We start from the raw sequence: 16,309 nt of genomic DNA on the forward strand, positions 1-16,309 counted from the left end.
TTTTCACTTTATCATGTCACTCTCTTTAACCAATGTTTGCAAGCCCCCCCCTCCAAAATAAAACGAGAATAATCCTGACACAAAAGCATGTTTGTATGTGATTCAAGATCTTTTCTTTTTGACTGGATCTTTTCTTTGTGACAAAACAATAGGAATTTATTTATGAATGGAGTGGATGCCTGGACACCTATCTTGGTTTCCATGACACTAACACAGAGGGGGTTTGGGAGTGGATTAACGATGGCGCATTAGACCAATCATCAGCTCCTGTCACTACGTGAGTGGACCTGTTCTGGATGATATTTTACAGTCTAATTTGTAACAAATTCCTTTTTACCGTCTGATTATCTGTGTTGGTATTGGATGACTTTCTACTGTCTGTTTCTATGTGCTTCCTTCTATAGTTAGGACTCCTGAATTGATGAAGTGTACAGAACCAGTTTCTGGTTGAAGTGTACTGAAGTGTACAGAACCAGTTTCTGAGGCTCCATCTCAGTGTGATTCATTTTATAGTTAGAGGACTCATGATATCTCCAGGAGTGATAAATATCATTTGTCCTAATCTGTTGTTGTCTAGTACTGTCTTTTTGCTAGCTAGGGCCATCTACTTTAAGTCCTGTCTTCCCAGGAGCCTACTTGGTGTGTGAACGGCTGACTGCTATTAACTCCCAGAGGATTGTTGACACATCAACCAGCATTAAGGGGCAGGGCAATTTGGGACTGTTGTTGTTTTGGTAATCAGTGGCTGTATTGGAGGGGGAATGGTTCCTCCTCTCCTAGGCAATCAGAAATGAGTACTGTGAGGTCAAAAGAGGCAAGGAGGGAAAATTAATCGGAAATGAAGGAAAGAAATGAATCAAAGGCAGACGTCAGGAGGTGTAAGTCACCAAATACGAAGAGCAGTGACCCAATGTCAGTAAATTAGCTTTAAGGTGGCAAGCTCATTGAGTAACTCTCTAAGGGCACCTGGTGGCCGATAGATAACAACAATGTTAAGCTCGAGTGGACAATTGACAGTGACAACATGGAATTCAAATGAAGAGATGGACAGGTGAGAGAGGGAGAAAAGAGAACATCTCCACTTAAGAGAACTGAGTAGTCCTGTGACATCACCACGACGACCAGATGCTCTCGAACTATGAGAGAAACACGTAGTCAGATGATGAGAGAGCAGTTGGAGTAGCAGTGTTCTCTGGGGTGATCCATGTCTCCATCAGGGCCAAAAAGTCAAGGGACTGAAAGAAGCATAGGCTGAGATGAACTCTGCGTACTTGACCACAGATCGGAAAACCAGGAATTCCACATGGGTTGTGCGTGCAGGGTACACTAAATTAGAAGGGTTGTAGTCAAAGGGTGGGGAGCGTCTGTAAAGCCTACAGGGAGAGGAGCGAACGGGTATAGAATACACAAATAGTTGCCAAATCTACAAAAGAGCAAAATGAGATCAAACTAAGATGGTCGTCGAAACAACGGCGGTTCTGCCGAGTTGTTCTGCAGAGTTGTTCAAGGAAGGCTCCACACCACTCTCTCACACCTTTCCCCAGTCCCCTCCCACTCACAAGGCAGGCAATACACTTGACCTCATCTTTACTAGAGGCTGTTCGCCTCCTAATCTCACTGCAACCCCCTCCAGGTCTCTGATCACTACTTTGTTTCCTTTTCTGTCTCCCTTTCCTCCAACCCTAACCACTCAGCACCTATCTAGATGGCCAAGCGCCGTCAAAATCTTCTCTCTCTCTCCCCCTACTCTCTCCTCTTCTATCCTATCATCTTTCCCTTCTGCTAAATCCTTCTCCCTCCTGTCTCCCGATTCTGCCTTTTTGACCCTACTCTCCTCCCTTTCCACATCCTATGACTCGCACTGTCCCCTTTCTTCCCGGCCGGCTCGGCCCTCCCCTCCTGCCCCTTGGCTGTGACTCATTGCGAGCTTACAGAACAGGGCTGTGGGCAGCTGAGTGAAAAAGGAGGAAAATGTAACTTCCACCCGACAACCTGCCCACCATCCCCTCCTCCCTTCTACAGACCATCTCTGGAGACCTTCTCTCCTCCCTCATCAACTCATCCCTGACCACTGGCTGCGTCCCCTCTGACTTCAAAATGTCCCGATCCGATCCCCTCCTCAAGAAACCAACACTCGACTCCTCTGACATCAAAAACTACAACTACAAAGTAGCTGATAGCTACTTTACTGAGGAAAAATGTACTTACTATGACTGTGATATGTGGTTGTCCCACCTTGTCATCTTAAAACCTGTCTGGGAAAGGGGTTCCGCTAGCGAGTGAAATTGCAGGGCGCCAAATTCAAACAACAGAAATCTCATAAATCAAATTTCTCAAACATACAAGTATTAGGCACCATTTTAAAGATAAAATTCTCGTTAATCCAGCCACAGTGTCGGATTTCAAAAAGGCTTTACAGCGAAAGATCCACAAATGATTATGTTAGGTCACCACCAAGTCACAGAAAAACACAGCAATTTTTCCAGCCAAAGAGAGGAGTCACAAAAAGCACAAATAGAGATAGAATGTATCACTAACCTTTGATGATCTTCATCAGATGACACTCATAGGACTTCATGTTACACAATACATGTATGTTTTGTTCGATAAAGTGCAAATTTATATCCAAAAATTGAATTTTACATTGGCATGTGATGTTCAGTAGTTCCAAAACATGGGGTGATTTTGCAGAGAGCCACATCAATTCACAGAAATACTCAAAATAAACATTAATAATAGATACAACTATTATACATGGAACTTTAGATACACTTCTCCTTAATGCAACCGCTGTGTCAGATTTTAAAAAAACTTTACGGAAAAAGCATAATCTGAGTACGGCGCTCAGAGCCCAAAACAGCCAAAGAAATATCTGCCATATTGTGTAGTCAACAGAAGTCAGAAATAGCATTATAAATATTCACTTACCTTTGATGATCTTCATCAGAATGCACTCCCAGGAATCCCAGTTCCACAATAAATGTTTGTTTTGTTCGATAATGTCCATCATTTATGTCCAAATAGCTTCTTTTGTTAGCGCGTTTGGTAAACAAATCGAAATTCACAAAGCGCGTTCAGTAGGAGCAGACGAAATGTCAAAAAGTTCCGTTACGGTCCGTAGAAACATGTCAAACGATGTATAGAATCAATCTTTAGGATGTGTTTAACATAAATCTTCAATAATGTTCCAACCGTAGAATTCCTTTGTCTGTAGAAAAGCAATGGAACAGAGCTCGCTCTCACATGACCGCGCGTCACGAGCCCAAGGCACTCTGCCAGACACCTGACTCATTCCCCTCTCATTCAGCCCCCCTTCATAGTAGAAGTATCAAACAACGTTCTAAAGACAGTTGACATCTAGTGGAAGCCTTAGGAAGTGCAACATGACCAATATCCCGCTGTATCTTCCATAGGGGCTGAGTTGAAAAACTACAAACCTCAGATTTCCCACTTCCTGGTTGGATTTTTTTCTCAGGTTTTTGCCTGCCATATGAGTTCTGTTATACTCACAGACATCATTCAAATAGTTTTAGAAACAGAGTGCTTTCTATCCAATACTACTAATAATATGCATATATTAGCATCTGGGACTGAGTAGCAGGCAGTTTACTCTGGGCACGCTTTTCATCCAAAAGTGAAAATGCTGCCCCCTAGCCCAAACAGGTTATTAAGATTAATGCACCAACTGTAAGTCTCTCTGGGTAAGAGTGCCTGCTAAATTACTAAAATGTAAATGTCATATGTATGTGTCTTTTTACCTTCTGTTTCCCTGTGGTGTTCCATGTGACTTTTTACCGTCTATCTGTGCTGTAGCCTGTTTGATTTATTTTTTAATTACTTTTTGCCGTCTATTTTGTTGTCTTGTTTATAGGTATTGGAGGGATGGGGAACCAAACGATGCAAATCAGGGTGAAGACTGCGCTCATCTCTCAAAGATGGTATCAGACCCACTAAAGAGTTGGAACGACGTACCATGCACAACGAATATCCACTGGATGTGCGAGAAGACAACGTCCACATTGTAACTATGTGTTTAGAGTTTTGAAACATGAGACATTTTGATGATCTGTTTTAGATTTTTGTGTTAAGCTCATTCTTGTGAAAATTTGGCAAAGTGATTGGGGGAAAAAAACATAGGTAACTTGACCCTTATCTTAGCATGGTGGGCTAACACAGTCTGTTCTTGCACATATGACCCGGGTTCAAAACCCAGCCGGCGACATAAACAGCCTAAAGTTCTCATTTGGATATCCAATGTGACTAAATTATGTTTTATTTTGTAATGAAATCCCAACATTATATTATCAGAAACTGTTATGGAATTAAGTGGACTGGCGAAGCAGCTTAAGTAATAGAAATCCTGATGTATTAGCAAAGAAACGTAACCGCTTATTATTTAACAGTACAAAGCCAGTATAGACCATGTATGCTGTACTGGTAATATAATAGGTCAGTATAGAGCATGTATGCTGTACTGGTAATATAATAGGTCAGTAGACCATGTATGCTGTACTGGTAATATAATAGGTCACTATAGACCATGTATGCTGTACTGGTAATATAATAGGTCAGTTTAGATCATGTATGCTGTAGTGGTAATATAATAGGTCACTATAGACCATGTATGCTGTACTGGTAATATAATAGGTCACTATAGACCATGTATGCTGTACTGGTAATATAATAGGTCAGTTTAGATCATGTATGCTGTATTGGTAATAATAGTGCAAAAGCCTTGTTGTATGGGTGTGTAGAAAATCCTTGATACTTTGTCTGGACTATTGTCGCCACCTGGCGAAATAGATTGGCGCTTGCACTTCAGTTCCTCCTTCCATAGCTATGGCCCAGAGCGTTAGTGCGCATTCTCTTATATCTTACGCGTTGAACACACTGACTGTGAAAGCGTTTTGGGACACCAGAAGTACATTCATTTCCAATGGAACGCTGCGTTGCCCTGCACAATTGCGTTGCAGAGGCTGCTGCAGTACGTTTTGTGTGGTTTATACGTTGGATTTATCGAACGTATACGTCAAACTGTATGCGTAAACGGTTTGACAGAAATGGTAACATAAGGTGAATGTTGAACTTTTGTTGCACACGTATCTAGATGACGCAGCATACTATTTTGCGCAAAGTACAGTCGGTGTGTTCAAAGCGTTATCTTTGAAGTGAAACGCGCACTAACGCCCTGGACCAGAGCTAGGCCTGTGACTATCAGCTACTAAGAAAAAAAAGTGATTAATCGATTCATGTTGGAAGAATAAAATGAAACATTTCCTACAATATGCTGCCAATATCCCTATAAATAGTATGCCTTAATGTGTGATATTAATAATAAACATTTAAATAAAAAATACAATATCCAAATGTAAATCAATATCATGAATTTGGCATACTATTTCTAGGGCACACTAATGTTGTTTAATGTTATGCTGCCTTCATAACCAAGTGGGAAGGTGATATTGACCACATACGACTGGGAAAAATCCACTTTAATTACCCTTCAACTCGTAATTACTAGTGGGAAATCCCTGAGCTCCAACTTCTCCCACATGTTGACCTCTGCACCTACTAAGGAAATGATCTCGATAAGAGCATTTTAGGCAGTTAAATTTAACAACAAAACATTATTTATAAAAAACAATCTATTAATATGTTTCATGAACACTATTGGTATACTCTTGGACTTCCAAGTTGGCGCAGTGGTCTAAGGCACAGTGCTAGAGGCCTCACTACAGACACCCTGGTTCGAATCCAGGCTGTATCACAACCGGCTGTGATTGGGTGTCCCATAGGGCGGAGCACAATTAGCCTAGCGTCGTCTGAGTTTGGCCGGTGTAAGCAGTCATTGTAAATAAGAATTTGTTCTAAACTGACTTGCCTAGTTAAATATTACCTAGCAGCTTGTTGGCCATTAACTTATCTTATCTTTCTCAATGAGGTCAAAGCATGTGAATGCATTCAACTGGTATTTACGACTTCACAACTGGTAATTACTAGGGGTGTGCCGACATGGCCATACTCGTATTCGTAATCATATCTGTACATTGACAGTTGATAGTTGGATCGGATGATACTCGTGCTTGTAAATGTTAAATGTTAAATGTTTTAACATGTAGATGTTGTCAAATATCTATCTCCCTGCACGTGTATAGACCAAACAACCTGCAGAGTAGGAGCCGCGGAGGGTGTGTGTTCGACCTGTGTCTGTGTCCTCAACTTGCAGTGGGCAGACAATTTTGCTATCAGTCAGAATGCGAGTTGGCGTTTTATATTTTTTTTCCCTACCCTCACCCGTTTGTTAGATATGAAGCACATTGATGCTTGATAGCAAACGTCCTTGCCATGTGATTTATCATAGCAGCAGGCTAACGTGAAACAGAAGTGAAAGTGATCGGGTGAAATTATGAAGCGAGTGGACAGAGACATACAGCTTTACTCTGTCCAATCAGTGCAGCAGGATCAATATACAGCCCAGCCTTCTCTTTACAGACAGGCAAACTAGCCAGTTGAGCTATTTAGATGATGTAGCAGCACCTCACTTGACTGACTGACATGAGAAAGATGCGTTTCCGATCACGGATAATAAAAAGAATACTCGGATCACAATCGCATCAAGAGAATTGCTCATTTCCTTCACTATACTTGTTTGTCCGACTACTCGGCACACCTCTAGTAATAACCACATTCCCACTTGTTTATGAATGCAGCATAAATTGACGGAGTAATGCTGCATTCCAAATAAGTGGCAAGGTGGTAAGTACCAGTTGTGAAGTCATAATACCAGTTGAATGCATTCACATGCTTTGAACTCTTTGAGAAACTGCAACTGGCTAAAAGCCAACAAGCTGCATCAACCATGGACATCATGCTTGTAAACAAATTATAATGTTACAAAACCATATTAATAGATTACTTTTTATAAATAAGGTTTTGTTGCACTTAACTGCAGAAAATGCTGTTCTGGAAGTAATTTTCTTAGTAGATGACTACAAAGGTCAGCATGTGGGAGAAGTCTGAGCTCCGGGATGATAGACGTGTTTTCCTCTAGTAATTACCAGTTGGAGGGGACGTTCAAGAGGATTTCCCCCCCAGTCGTACATAGCAAATACTACCTTTCCACTTGGTTATGAACGTAGCATTAGGCTACAACTTCTGTCACTGCAGAGCGTGCCACTGTTCAATGATTCCGCATTTTCGGTCGGTGAGGAAATATTAGGGTGAAAGGTTAGGCAACGTTATAACTCCAATGCCAGTAACAAAGCCCACAGTTCCCTTCCGGACACTGCGACAGATCGGTTACTATTCCCAATCCTGGGATCCACCGACAAGCCAACTTTCTCCAGCAGACGTGGGCGAGCCTGAACTGAAATAGCAGACGCGCACGAGCGGTTTACGGACCAAACGGTAAAGTAAACCGACATATCCACCCTTTCTACCTTAATATTCAGTGTTTGTCTAGTACAAATGTTTATCGAATTTACAAGTTCCGCGTTTAGGAGACGTTGGCCTACACTCATTCAGTCGATTTCGCGGTGGCGTAAATACGCGTTTACTAACGGATATCGTACGAGTGAGGATTCGCTTTAGCTAAAAGTAGGACTAGTCCCATTCCGTTATCTGGCTGCTTGGATGAGATGCTTACCAGCACGCATGTAGCCCACGGGCGGGTTCCTCCGCTCCTCTCCTTTTTGTTGTTGTTGCTGAAGTAGGTCTATTCCGCATGTTGACGCCTGAGAAACGTTGAATTAACAACACATATTGATCAGTTTAACATTAAGCATAACGGCTAGCATAGAATAGCTTGGTCGTCTGTTTCAAACCAAGAATTAAACTTCAACCACAAACAACGACTATAGGAATAGGAGTTGGTTGGTTGCATGTTGGCTACAGTTGGCATAGAAACAGATCTGGGACCAGCCTTGGGTTGAGTTGTCTTGTCTGAACACGTGCATATATTGCATTCCATAAAAGCTCATTCATCACAACTACATTTAATTCTGAACGGCTGCTTTAGTTCATTGCTGGGGTGTCATTTCTCTGTATGAAGTGGACATTCGAGATGAAAGTCGTTACAGCCACCTATAAAGTAACCCATAGCAACACTGTTGCAAAGTAGCAGAAATGAAGCTTTCTGAAATCCACAGTGGCAGTGCTTAGATGTCTATTCCATTCAATTACCAAATACTTGAATGGAAAACATAGATATATTTAATCATCTTTACACAGTGAAATATAGCTAGGTAAGAAATGTACTCAATGTACATGGGCTGCCGAGTGGTGCAGCGGTCTGAGGCACTGCATCTCAGTGCAAGAGGCGTCACTACAGTCTCTGGTTCAAATCCAGGCTCTATCACATCAGGCCGTGATTGGGCGCCGCACAATTGGCCCAGCGTTGTCCGGGGTAGGCCATCATTGTAAATAAGAATTTGTTCTTAACTGACTTGCCTAGTTAAATAAAGGTTCAATCAGAAAATAAAATGTATAGTGTGAAGACTAGGATAGCTGGACATACTTCAGTTTTATCAGGGGCGCAACTTTCACTGGGGACGTGGGACGGACAGGGAGCATGCAGAAATTTCAATTTTGTCCACCCCAGTTTTATCATTGGAATGTGATACAAAACGAGGCAAATGTGTGCTTTAGGACCATGCGGACGCCTCCGAGCGGTCAGGTAGGCTGTTAATAATATATTTATTGTTATCCCCCCCACTTCTAAAATCAAAAGTTGCGCCCCTGAGTTTTATGCTGCAGTAATCAGCATATTCAGGTAAAGAAGTAGAATCATTTGAATTACAAGAATAATCTTTTATTGTCCCTTATCTTGCAGTAGAGAATGAAAATGTATTTTTGCTCCCAACCCAAAGTAGCTTAATCTGTTTTTATGTCATAACAATAGTTTCCATGACCTGCCCTGAGTAAACATGGCTAAACAATAGTTTCCATGACTTGCCCTGAGAAAACATTGGGACAAAGTTGTTTTCATGACCTGCCCTGAGTAAACATAGCTGTGACAGGATTTATTAGCATATGCACAAAAGAATGCAAATATTTACACTGTGATTTCAACCCAAGACACACAACACATGTTCTATATCTCCCTCTGTCTCTCTCATACACTCATACCTCTGTCTCTCTCCTACCTCTGTCTCTCTCATACACTCATAACTCTGTCTCTCTCATACACTCATACCGCTGTCTCCTCCTCCTCTTCCCTCCAGCCCGTCTCTACAGATCTACTGTTTTAGACCAGAGGAGCAGAGCACCATGGTTGTGTCCAAGGCCTGGACGTTACGCCAGCACTTCCAGGGTTTCCCCAAGGCTAGTGACTTCCATCTGAGGGAGGAGACGCTGCCACAGCCCAAGAATGGACAGGTGAGGATAGGATAGACTTTGAAGGGCAATTCCACCATTTTCCAACCGTATCTTCATAATATGCAGCACAATACCAGTGTCCACATATGTGGAAATGTTGCATTTCTATGTGTTGTAGAAAAAAGATATAACTTTAAAAAGGTTCTACTTGATGACATCATCAAAAGTTAAAATATTTTTTAAAAACAGTGTTTATCCAACACTGAGATTTTGCGGTGACGTGGGGAGCAAGAAGTCACTGTTTTAATTCTACCCTGTGATGTCACAGAGAATACTTTTTGAGGACCTTCTTCTCTTTTTAATCAAGTATCACAGAAACACACTGTTTTCACATGTAGACACTGGATTGGGGCTGGAGATAAAGAATATGAAGTTGAAAAGTGGCGGAATTGCCCTTTAATGTCCCAGAGGGGAAAATGGTCTTGGACACGTACTGAAGCCCTACCAGGAACTTCACACAAAATGAACACGTTCCTTTTGCAATTCTAACATGTTCCATGGCATGTGAAATGACTTGATAACCTGTGGTTAATACATTTGTACTAGAAACAGGTTATCTGGGCCGAAACGGGGTGGGACTAATCAGAAATTTTCCAACAAAAATCACGTGTTTTCTTTGCAAAACAGTGTCCACTAATGAATATACCCCTTAACAAATTATACATTTTTGTAGCAAAATATTTTCAGTTGCAAATTGTTTTGCTACGGTGTGTACTAATGAATAGACCACTGTTCAGGTGCTGTTGGAGGCTGTGTTCCTCAGTGTGGATCCTTACATGAGACCCTACAGCCAGACGATGATGAAGGAGGGAGACGTGATGATTGGATCCCAAGTTGCCAAGTAAGGGTACATTATGGGGGAGGGAGGCGGGCATGTGGATGCAAACACATTATAGACTGACTGACACTCGTGTTGACACACTATAGACTGACTGAGACTCATGTTGACACACTATAGACTGACTGACACTCATGTTGACACACTATAGACTGACTGAGACTCATGTTGACACACTATAGACTGACTGAGACGCATGTTGACACACTATAGACTGACTGAGACTCATGTTGACACACTATAGACTGACTGACACTCATGTTGACACACTATAGACTGACTGACACTCGTGTTGACTGACACACTATAGACTGACTGACACTTGTGTTGACACACTATAGACTGACTGAGACTCATGTTGACACATTATATGACTGACTGACACTCGTGTTGACTGACACACTATAGACTGACTGACACTTGTGTTGACACACTATACACTGACTGAGACTCATGTTGACACACTATAGACTGACTGAGACGCATGTTGACACACTATAGACTGACTGAGACGCATGTTGACACACTATAGACTGACTGAGACGCATGTTGACACACTATAGACTGACTGAGACTCATGTTGACACACTATAGACTGACTGAGACTCATGTTGACACACTATAGACTGACTGAGACGCATGTTGACACACTATAGACTGACTGAGACGCATGTTGACACACTATAGACTGACTGAGACGCATGTTGACACACTATAGACTGACTGAGACGCATGTTGACACACTATAGACTGACTGACACTCATGTTGACACACTATAGACTGACTGAGACGCATGTTGACACACTATAGACTGACTGAGACTCATGTTGACACACTATAGACTGACTGAGACTCATGTTGACACACACTCACCTTTCTCTCTCTCTCTCTCCCTCTCTCTCGCTCTCCCCCCCTCTCTCCAGAGTGATCCAGAGCTATAACCCCAGCTTCCCGGTTGGCTGCCATGTGGTCAGTGATTGTGGATGGAGGAGTCACTGGGTGTGTGATGGGGCAGAGCTGACCCCTGTGCTGCCCGACTGGCCCCAGGACATCCCCCTCTCCCTGGCCCTGGGGGCCATCGGCATGCCTGGGTAGGATGGATGGATGGATCTCTCTTGATAGATAGATAGATATGCAGACTGCCCTGTGTGGTTGAGGTGTGTGATATACAGTAGTGGTTATAATAGTGATAATGATATCTCTCTAGTCTGACAGCTCTGTATGGACTAGAGGAGGTGTGTGAGATAAAGAAGGGGGAGACTCTTCTGGTGAACGCTGCAGCAGGAGCCGTGGGCTCAGTGGTGGGACAGATCGCCAAGATCAAGGTACAACATTCCCCCATCGTTTCCAGAGTGTTCCCACAACGTCTCCACAGTGTTAGTTACTTCCTGAAGATGAGGACAAGTTGTGTTCTATATTCCATGTGTCTGTGTGTTACCAGTGACTTTCATAATGTATAGTGAGTCAGTGTGTGTGTGTCCGTCCGTCCGTCCTCAGGGCTGCAGAGTGGTGGGCTGTGCTGGGACAGATACCAAGGTGTCCTATCTAAAGGAGCTGGGATTTGACCAGGTCTTCAACTACAAGACTGCCACCTCTCTGGAGGAATCACTCAGGGAGGCCGCGCCACACGGATACGACTGCTACTTTGAGAACGTGAGGTCACTGCACCACTCGCACACACGCACTCTTTGTGTGTGTGGACAGGTGTGTGTATGGACATTTGTGTGTGTGTGTGTGTGTGTGTCAAAGCTCAATCTCTCTCTCTCTCTGTCTCTCTCTCTCTCTGTCCAGGTTGGTGGGAAGTTCTCCAGTGTAGTGATGCCTCAGATGAGAGAGTATGGCAGAATAGCTGTGTGTGGAAGCATCTCCATGTACAACGACACCACACCACAGACAGGTATACTGTCCACATCATAGACAGGTATACTGTCCACATCATAGACAGGTATACTGTCCACACCACAGACAGGTATACTGTCCACATCACAGACAGGTATACTGTCCACACCACAGACAGGTATACTGTCCACACCACAGACAGGTATACTGTCCACATCACAGACAGGTATACTGTCCACACCACAGACAGGTATACTGTCCACATCACAGACAGGTATACTGTCCACATCACAGACAGGTATACTGTCCACACCACAGACAGGTATACTGTCCACACCACGGACAGGTATACTGTCCACACCACGGACAGGTATACTGTCCACATTACGGACAGGTATACTGTCCACACCACGGACAGGTATACTGTCCACACCACGGACAGGTATACTGTCCACACCACGGACCGGTATACTGTCCACACCACGGACAGGTATACTGTCCACACCACAGACAGGTATACTGTCCACACCACGGACAGGTATACTGTCCACACCACGGACAGGTATACTGTCCACACCACGGACAGGTATACTGTCCACACCACAGACAGGTATACTGTCCGCACCACAGACAGGTATACTGTCCGCACCACAGACAGGTATACTGTCCGCACCACAGACAGGTATTTATTTATATTTCAGGGCCGTATGTACACACCCATATGATCTTCAAACAGCTGAGGATGGAGGGCTTCCTGTGTGCTCGCTGGAAACACAAACACCAGCAGTCACTGAGGAGGCTGATGGCCTGGATGACTGAGGTACAGAGAGAGGGTTCTACTACCAGTGTTCTATTACCATTATTCTAATATCAGGTTTCTGTTACCAGGGTTCTATTACCAGGGTTCTACTACCAGTGTTCTTCTAATAGTGTTCTTCTAATAGTGGTCTACTACCAGTGTTCTACTATCAGTGTTATACTACTAGTGTTGTATTAGCAGTGTTCTACTACTAGTGTTGTATTAGCAGTGTTCTGCTACTAGTGTTGTATTAGCAGTGTTCTATTACTAGTGTTGTATTAGCAGTGTTCTGCTACTAGTGTTGTATTAGCAGTGTTCTATTACTAGTGTTGTATTAGCAGTGTTCTACTACTAGTGTTGTATTAGCAGTGTTCTGCTACTAGTGTTGTATTAGCAGTGTTCTATTACTAGTGTTGTATTAGCAGTGTTCTACTACTAGTGTTGTATTAGCAGTGTTCTATTACTAGTGTTGTATTAGCAGTGTTCTATTACTAGTGTTGTATTAGCAGTGTTCTGCTACTAGTGTTGTATTAGCAGTGTTCTGCTACTAGTGTTGTATTAGCAGTGTTCTGCTACTAGTGTTGTATTAGCAGTGTTCTATTACTAGTGTTGTATTAGCAGTGTTCTATTACTAGTGCTGTATTAGCAGTGTTCTGCTACTAGTGTTGTATTAGCAGTGTTCTGCTACTAGTGTTGTATTAGCAGTGTTCTGCTACTAGTGTTGTATTAGCAGTGTTCTGCTACTAGTGTTGTATTAGCAGTGTTCTGCTACTAGTGTTGTATTAGCAGTGTTCTGCTACTAGTGTTGTATTAGCAGTGTTCTGCTACTAGTGTTGTATTAGCAGTGTTCTGCTACTAGTGTTGTATTAGCAGTGTTCTGCTACTAGTGTTGTATTAGCAGTGTTCTGCTACTAGTGTTGTATTAGCAGTGTTCTGCTACTAGTGTTGTATTAGCAGTGTTCTGCTACTAGTGTTGTATTAGCAGTGTTCTGCTACTAGTGTTGTATTAGCAGTGTTCTGCTACTAGTGTTGTATTAGCAGTGTTCTGCTACTAGTGTTGTATTAGCAGTGTTCTGCTACTAGTGTTGTATTAGCAGTGTTCTGCTACTAGTGTTGTATTAGCAGTGTTCTGCTACTAGTGTTGTATTAGCAGTGTTCTGCTACTAGTGTTGTATTAGCAGTGTTCTGCTACTAGTGTTGTATTAGCAGTGTTCTGCTACTAGTGTTGTATTAGCAGTGTTCTGCTACTAGTGTTGTATTAGCAGTGTTCTGCTACTAGTGTTGTATTAGCAGTGTTCTGCTACTAGTGTTGTATTAGCAGTGTTCTGCTACTAGTGTTGTATTAGCAGTGTTCTGCTACTAGTGTTGTATTAGCAGTGTTCTGCTACTAGTGTTGTATTAGCAGTGTTCTGCTACTAGTGTTGTATTAGCAGTGTTCTGCTACTAGTGTTGTATTAGCAGTGTTCTGCTACTAGTGTTGTATTAGCAGTGTTCTGCTACTAGTGTTGTATTAGCAGTGTTCTGCTACTAGTGTTGTATTAGCAGTGTTCTGCTACTAGTGTTGTATTAGCAGTGTTCTGCTACTAGTGTTGTATTAGCAGTGTTCTGCTACTAGTGTTGTATTAGCAGTGTTCTGCTACTAGTGTTGTATTAGCAGTGTTCTGCTACTAGTGTTGTATTAGCAGTGTTCTGCTACTAGTGTTGTATTAGCAGTGTTCTGCTACTAGTGTTGTATTAGCAGTGTTCTGCTACTAGTGTTGTATTAGCAGTGTTCTGCTACTAGTGTTGTATTAGCAGTGTTCTGCTACTAGTGTTGTATTAGCAGTGTTCTGCTACTAGTGTTGTATTAGCAGTGTTCTGCTACTAGTGTTGTATTAGCAGTGTTCTGCTACTAGTGTTGTATTAGCAGTGTTCTGCTACTAGTGTTGTATTAGCAGTGTTCTGCTACTAGTGTTGTATTAGCAGTGTTCTGCTACTAGTGTTGTATTAGCAGTGTTCTGCTACTAGTGTTGTATTAGCAGTGTTCTGCTACTAGTGTTGTATTAGCAGTGTTCTGCTACTAGTGTTGTATTAGCAGTGTTCTGCTACTAGTGTTGTATTAGCAGTGTTCTGCTACTAGTGTTGTATTAGCAGTGTTCTGCTACTAGTGTTGTATTAGCAGTGTTCTGCTACTAGTGTTGTATTAGCAGTGTTCCGGTACTAGGGACAATATTGGCCTGGATGACTGATGTACAGGGGCAGGGTTCCATTACCTGTGTTGTATTACCGGTGTTCTATTACCGGTGTTCCATTACCGGTGTTCTGTTGGCAGGGGTGGCAATTAGCCTAGTGGTTAGAGCGTTGGACTAGTAACCGGAACGGTTGCAAGATCGAATCCCTGAGCTGACAAGGATAAACATTTGTCGTTCTGCCCCTGAACAAGGCAGTTAACCCACTGTTCCTAGTCCGTCATTGTAAATAAGAATTTGTTCTTAACTGACTTGCCTAGTTAAATAAAGGTTTTTTAAAAAGTGTTACATTACCAGTGTTCAGGATACTATAGAAACCCATCCAGTAAAGATTGCTTCTGAAGGTAGTTTTATTGAGTCATGTGAATCCATGAAAACAGTTGTCAAACACTGTGTAAGCATGATGATGATGATGAATATGACGGTGGTGATGACGACGAGGATGATGGTGATGACAGTAGTGATGATGCTGGCAGGGAGAATTAAATGTTTGTGTTGATCTTTCAGGGCAAGCTGAGATGCAGTGAACACATCACCAGTGGTTTCAACAACATGCCTGCTGCCTTCATGGGCATGTTACAGGGAGACAACACCGGCAAGGCTGTGGTCAAGGTGTGATGACGTCACAATCAACATTACACTCCTCCAGAACATCTGGCTAAAGCATTCCAGAACACTCATCTTCATACACTCCAGGTTCTAGAACCAGAATCTGTTTCTACTTAACATTCCAGAATCCTTCCTGTGTGTCACACTTGTCTTCTGGTCCATGTTTATTCATAGACACGTTCAACACACACCTAGACAGGTTTAGGTCCAGTGTAATTCAACACACACCTAGACAGGTTTAGGTCCAGTGTAATTCAACACACACCTAGACAGGTTTAGGTCCAGTGTAATTCAACAGACAGCTAGACAGAAGGTTTAGGTCCAGTGTAATTCAACAGACAGCAATACAGAAGGTTTAGGTCCAGTGTAGTTCAACAGACAGCAATACTGAAGGTTTAGGTACACTGTAATTCAACAGACAGATTGACAGGTTTTGGTCCAGTGTAATTCAACAGACAGCTAGACAGGTTTTGGTCCAGTGTAATTCCACAGACAGACAGGCATTGGTCCAATGTAATTCAAAAGACAGAGTGAACAGACTGCAGCACACTGTGTGTATGCTACTAACACAATAAACATGTTTTAACAATATAATGTTTATTAAACATCCATCCTAATGA

General features: G+C 42.5%; 1 protein-coding gene across 2 annotated transcripts; it reads left to right on the forward strand.

Annotated features, from left to right (window-relative positions):
* Nucleotides 1-7,134: 7,134 nt before the first annotated feature.
* LOC139579426 (prostaglandin reductase 1-like) lies at nucleotides 7,135-16,309 on the forward strand. 2 transcript variants are annotated; one of them, XM_071408088.1, is made up of 9 exons: nucleotides 7,135-7,407; nucleotides 9,222-9,375; nucleotides 10,113-10,216; nucleotides 11,138-11,305; nucleotides 11,422-11,539; nucleotides 11,712-11,867; nucleotides 12,006-12,111; nucleotides 12,755-12,873; nucleotides 15,588-16,309. In XM_071408088.1, exons 2-9 carry the CDS (start codon nucleotides 9,268-9,270, stop codon nucleotides 15,696-15,698), a joined length of 990 nt encoding a protein of 329 aa, XP_071264189.1. In that variant the 5' UTR covers nucleotides 7,135-7,407; nucleotides 9,222-9,267; the 3' UTR covers nucleotides 15,699-16,309. The 2 variants fall into 2 exon arrangements, with proteins under 2 accessions (XP_071264189.1, XP_071264190.1); XM_071408089.1 differs by lacking the exon at nucleotides 7,135-7,407 and having other exon boundaries at nucleotides 9,117-9,375.

This window comes from Salvelinus alpinus, chromosome 6 (genome assembly GCF_045679555.1).
Source record: "Salvelinus alpinus chromosome 6, SLU_Salpinus.1, whole genome shotgun sequence".
Taxonomy (NCBI): domain Eukaryota; kingdom Metazoa; phylum Chordata; class Actinopteri; order Salmoniformes; family Salmonidae; genus Salvelinus; species Salvelinus alpinus.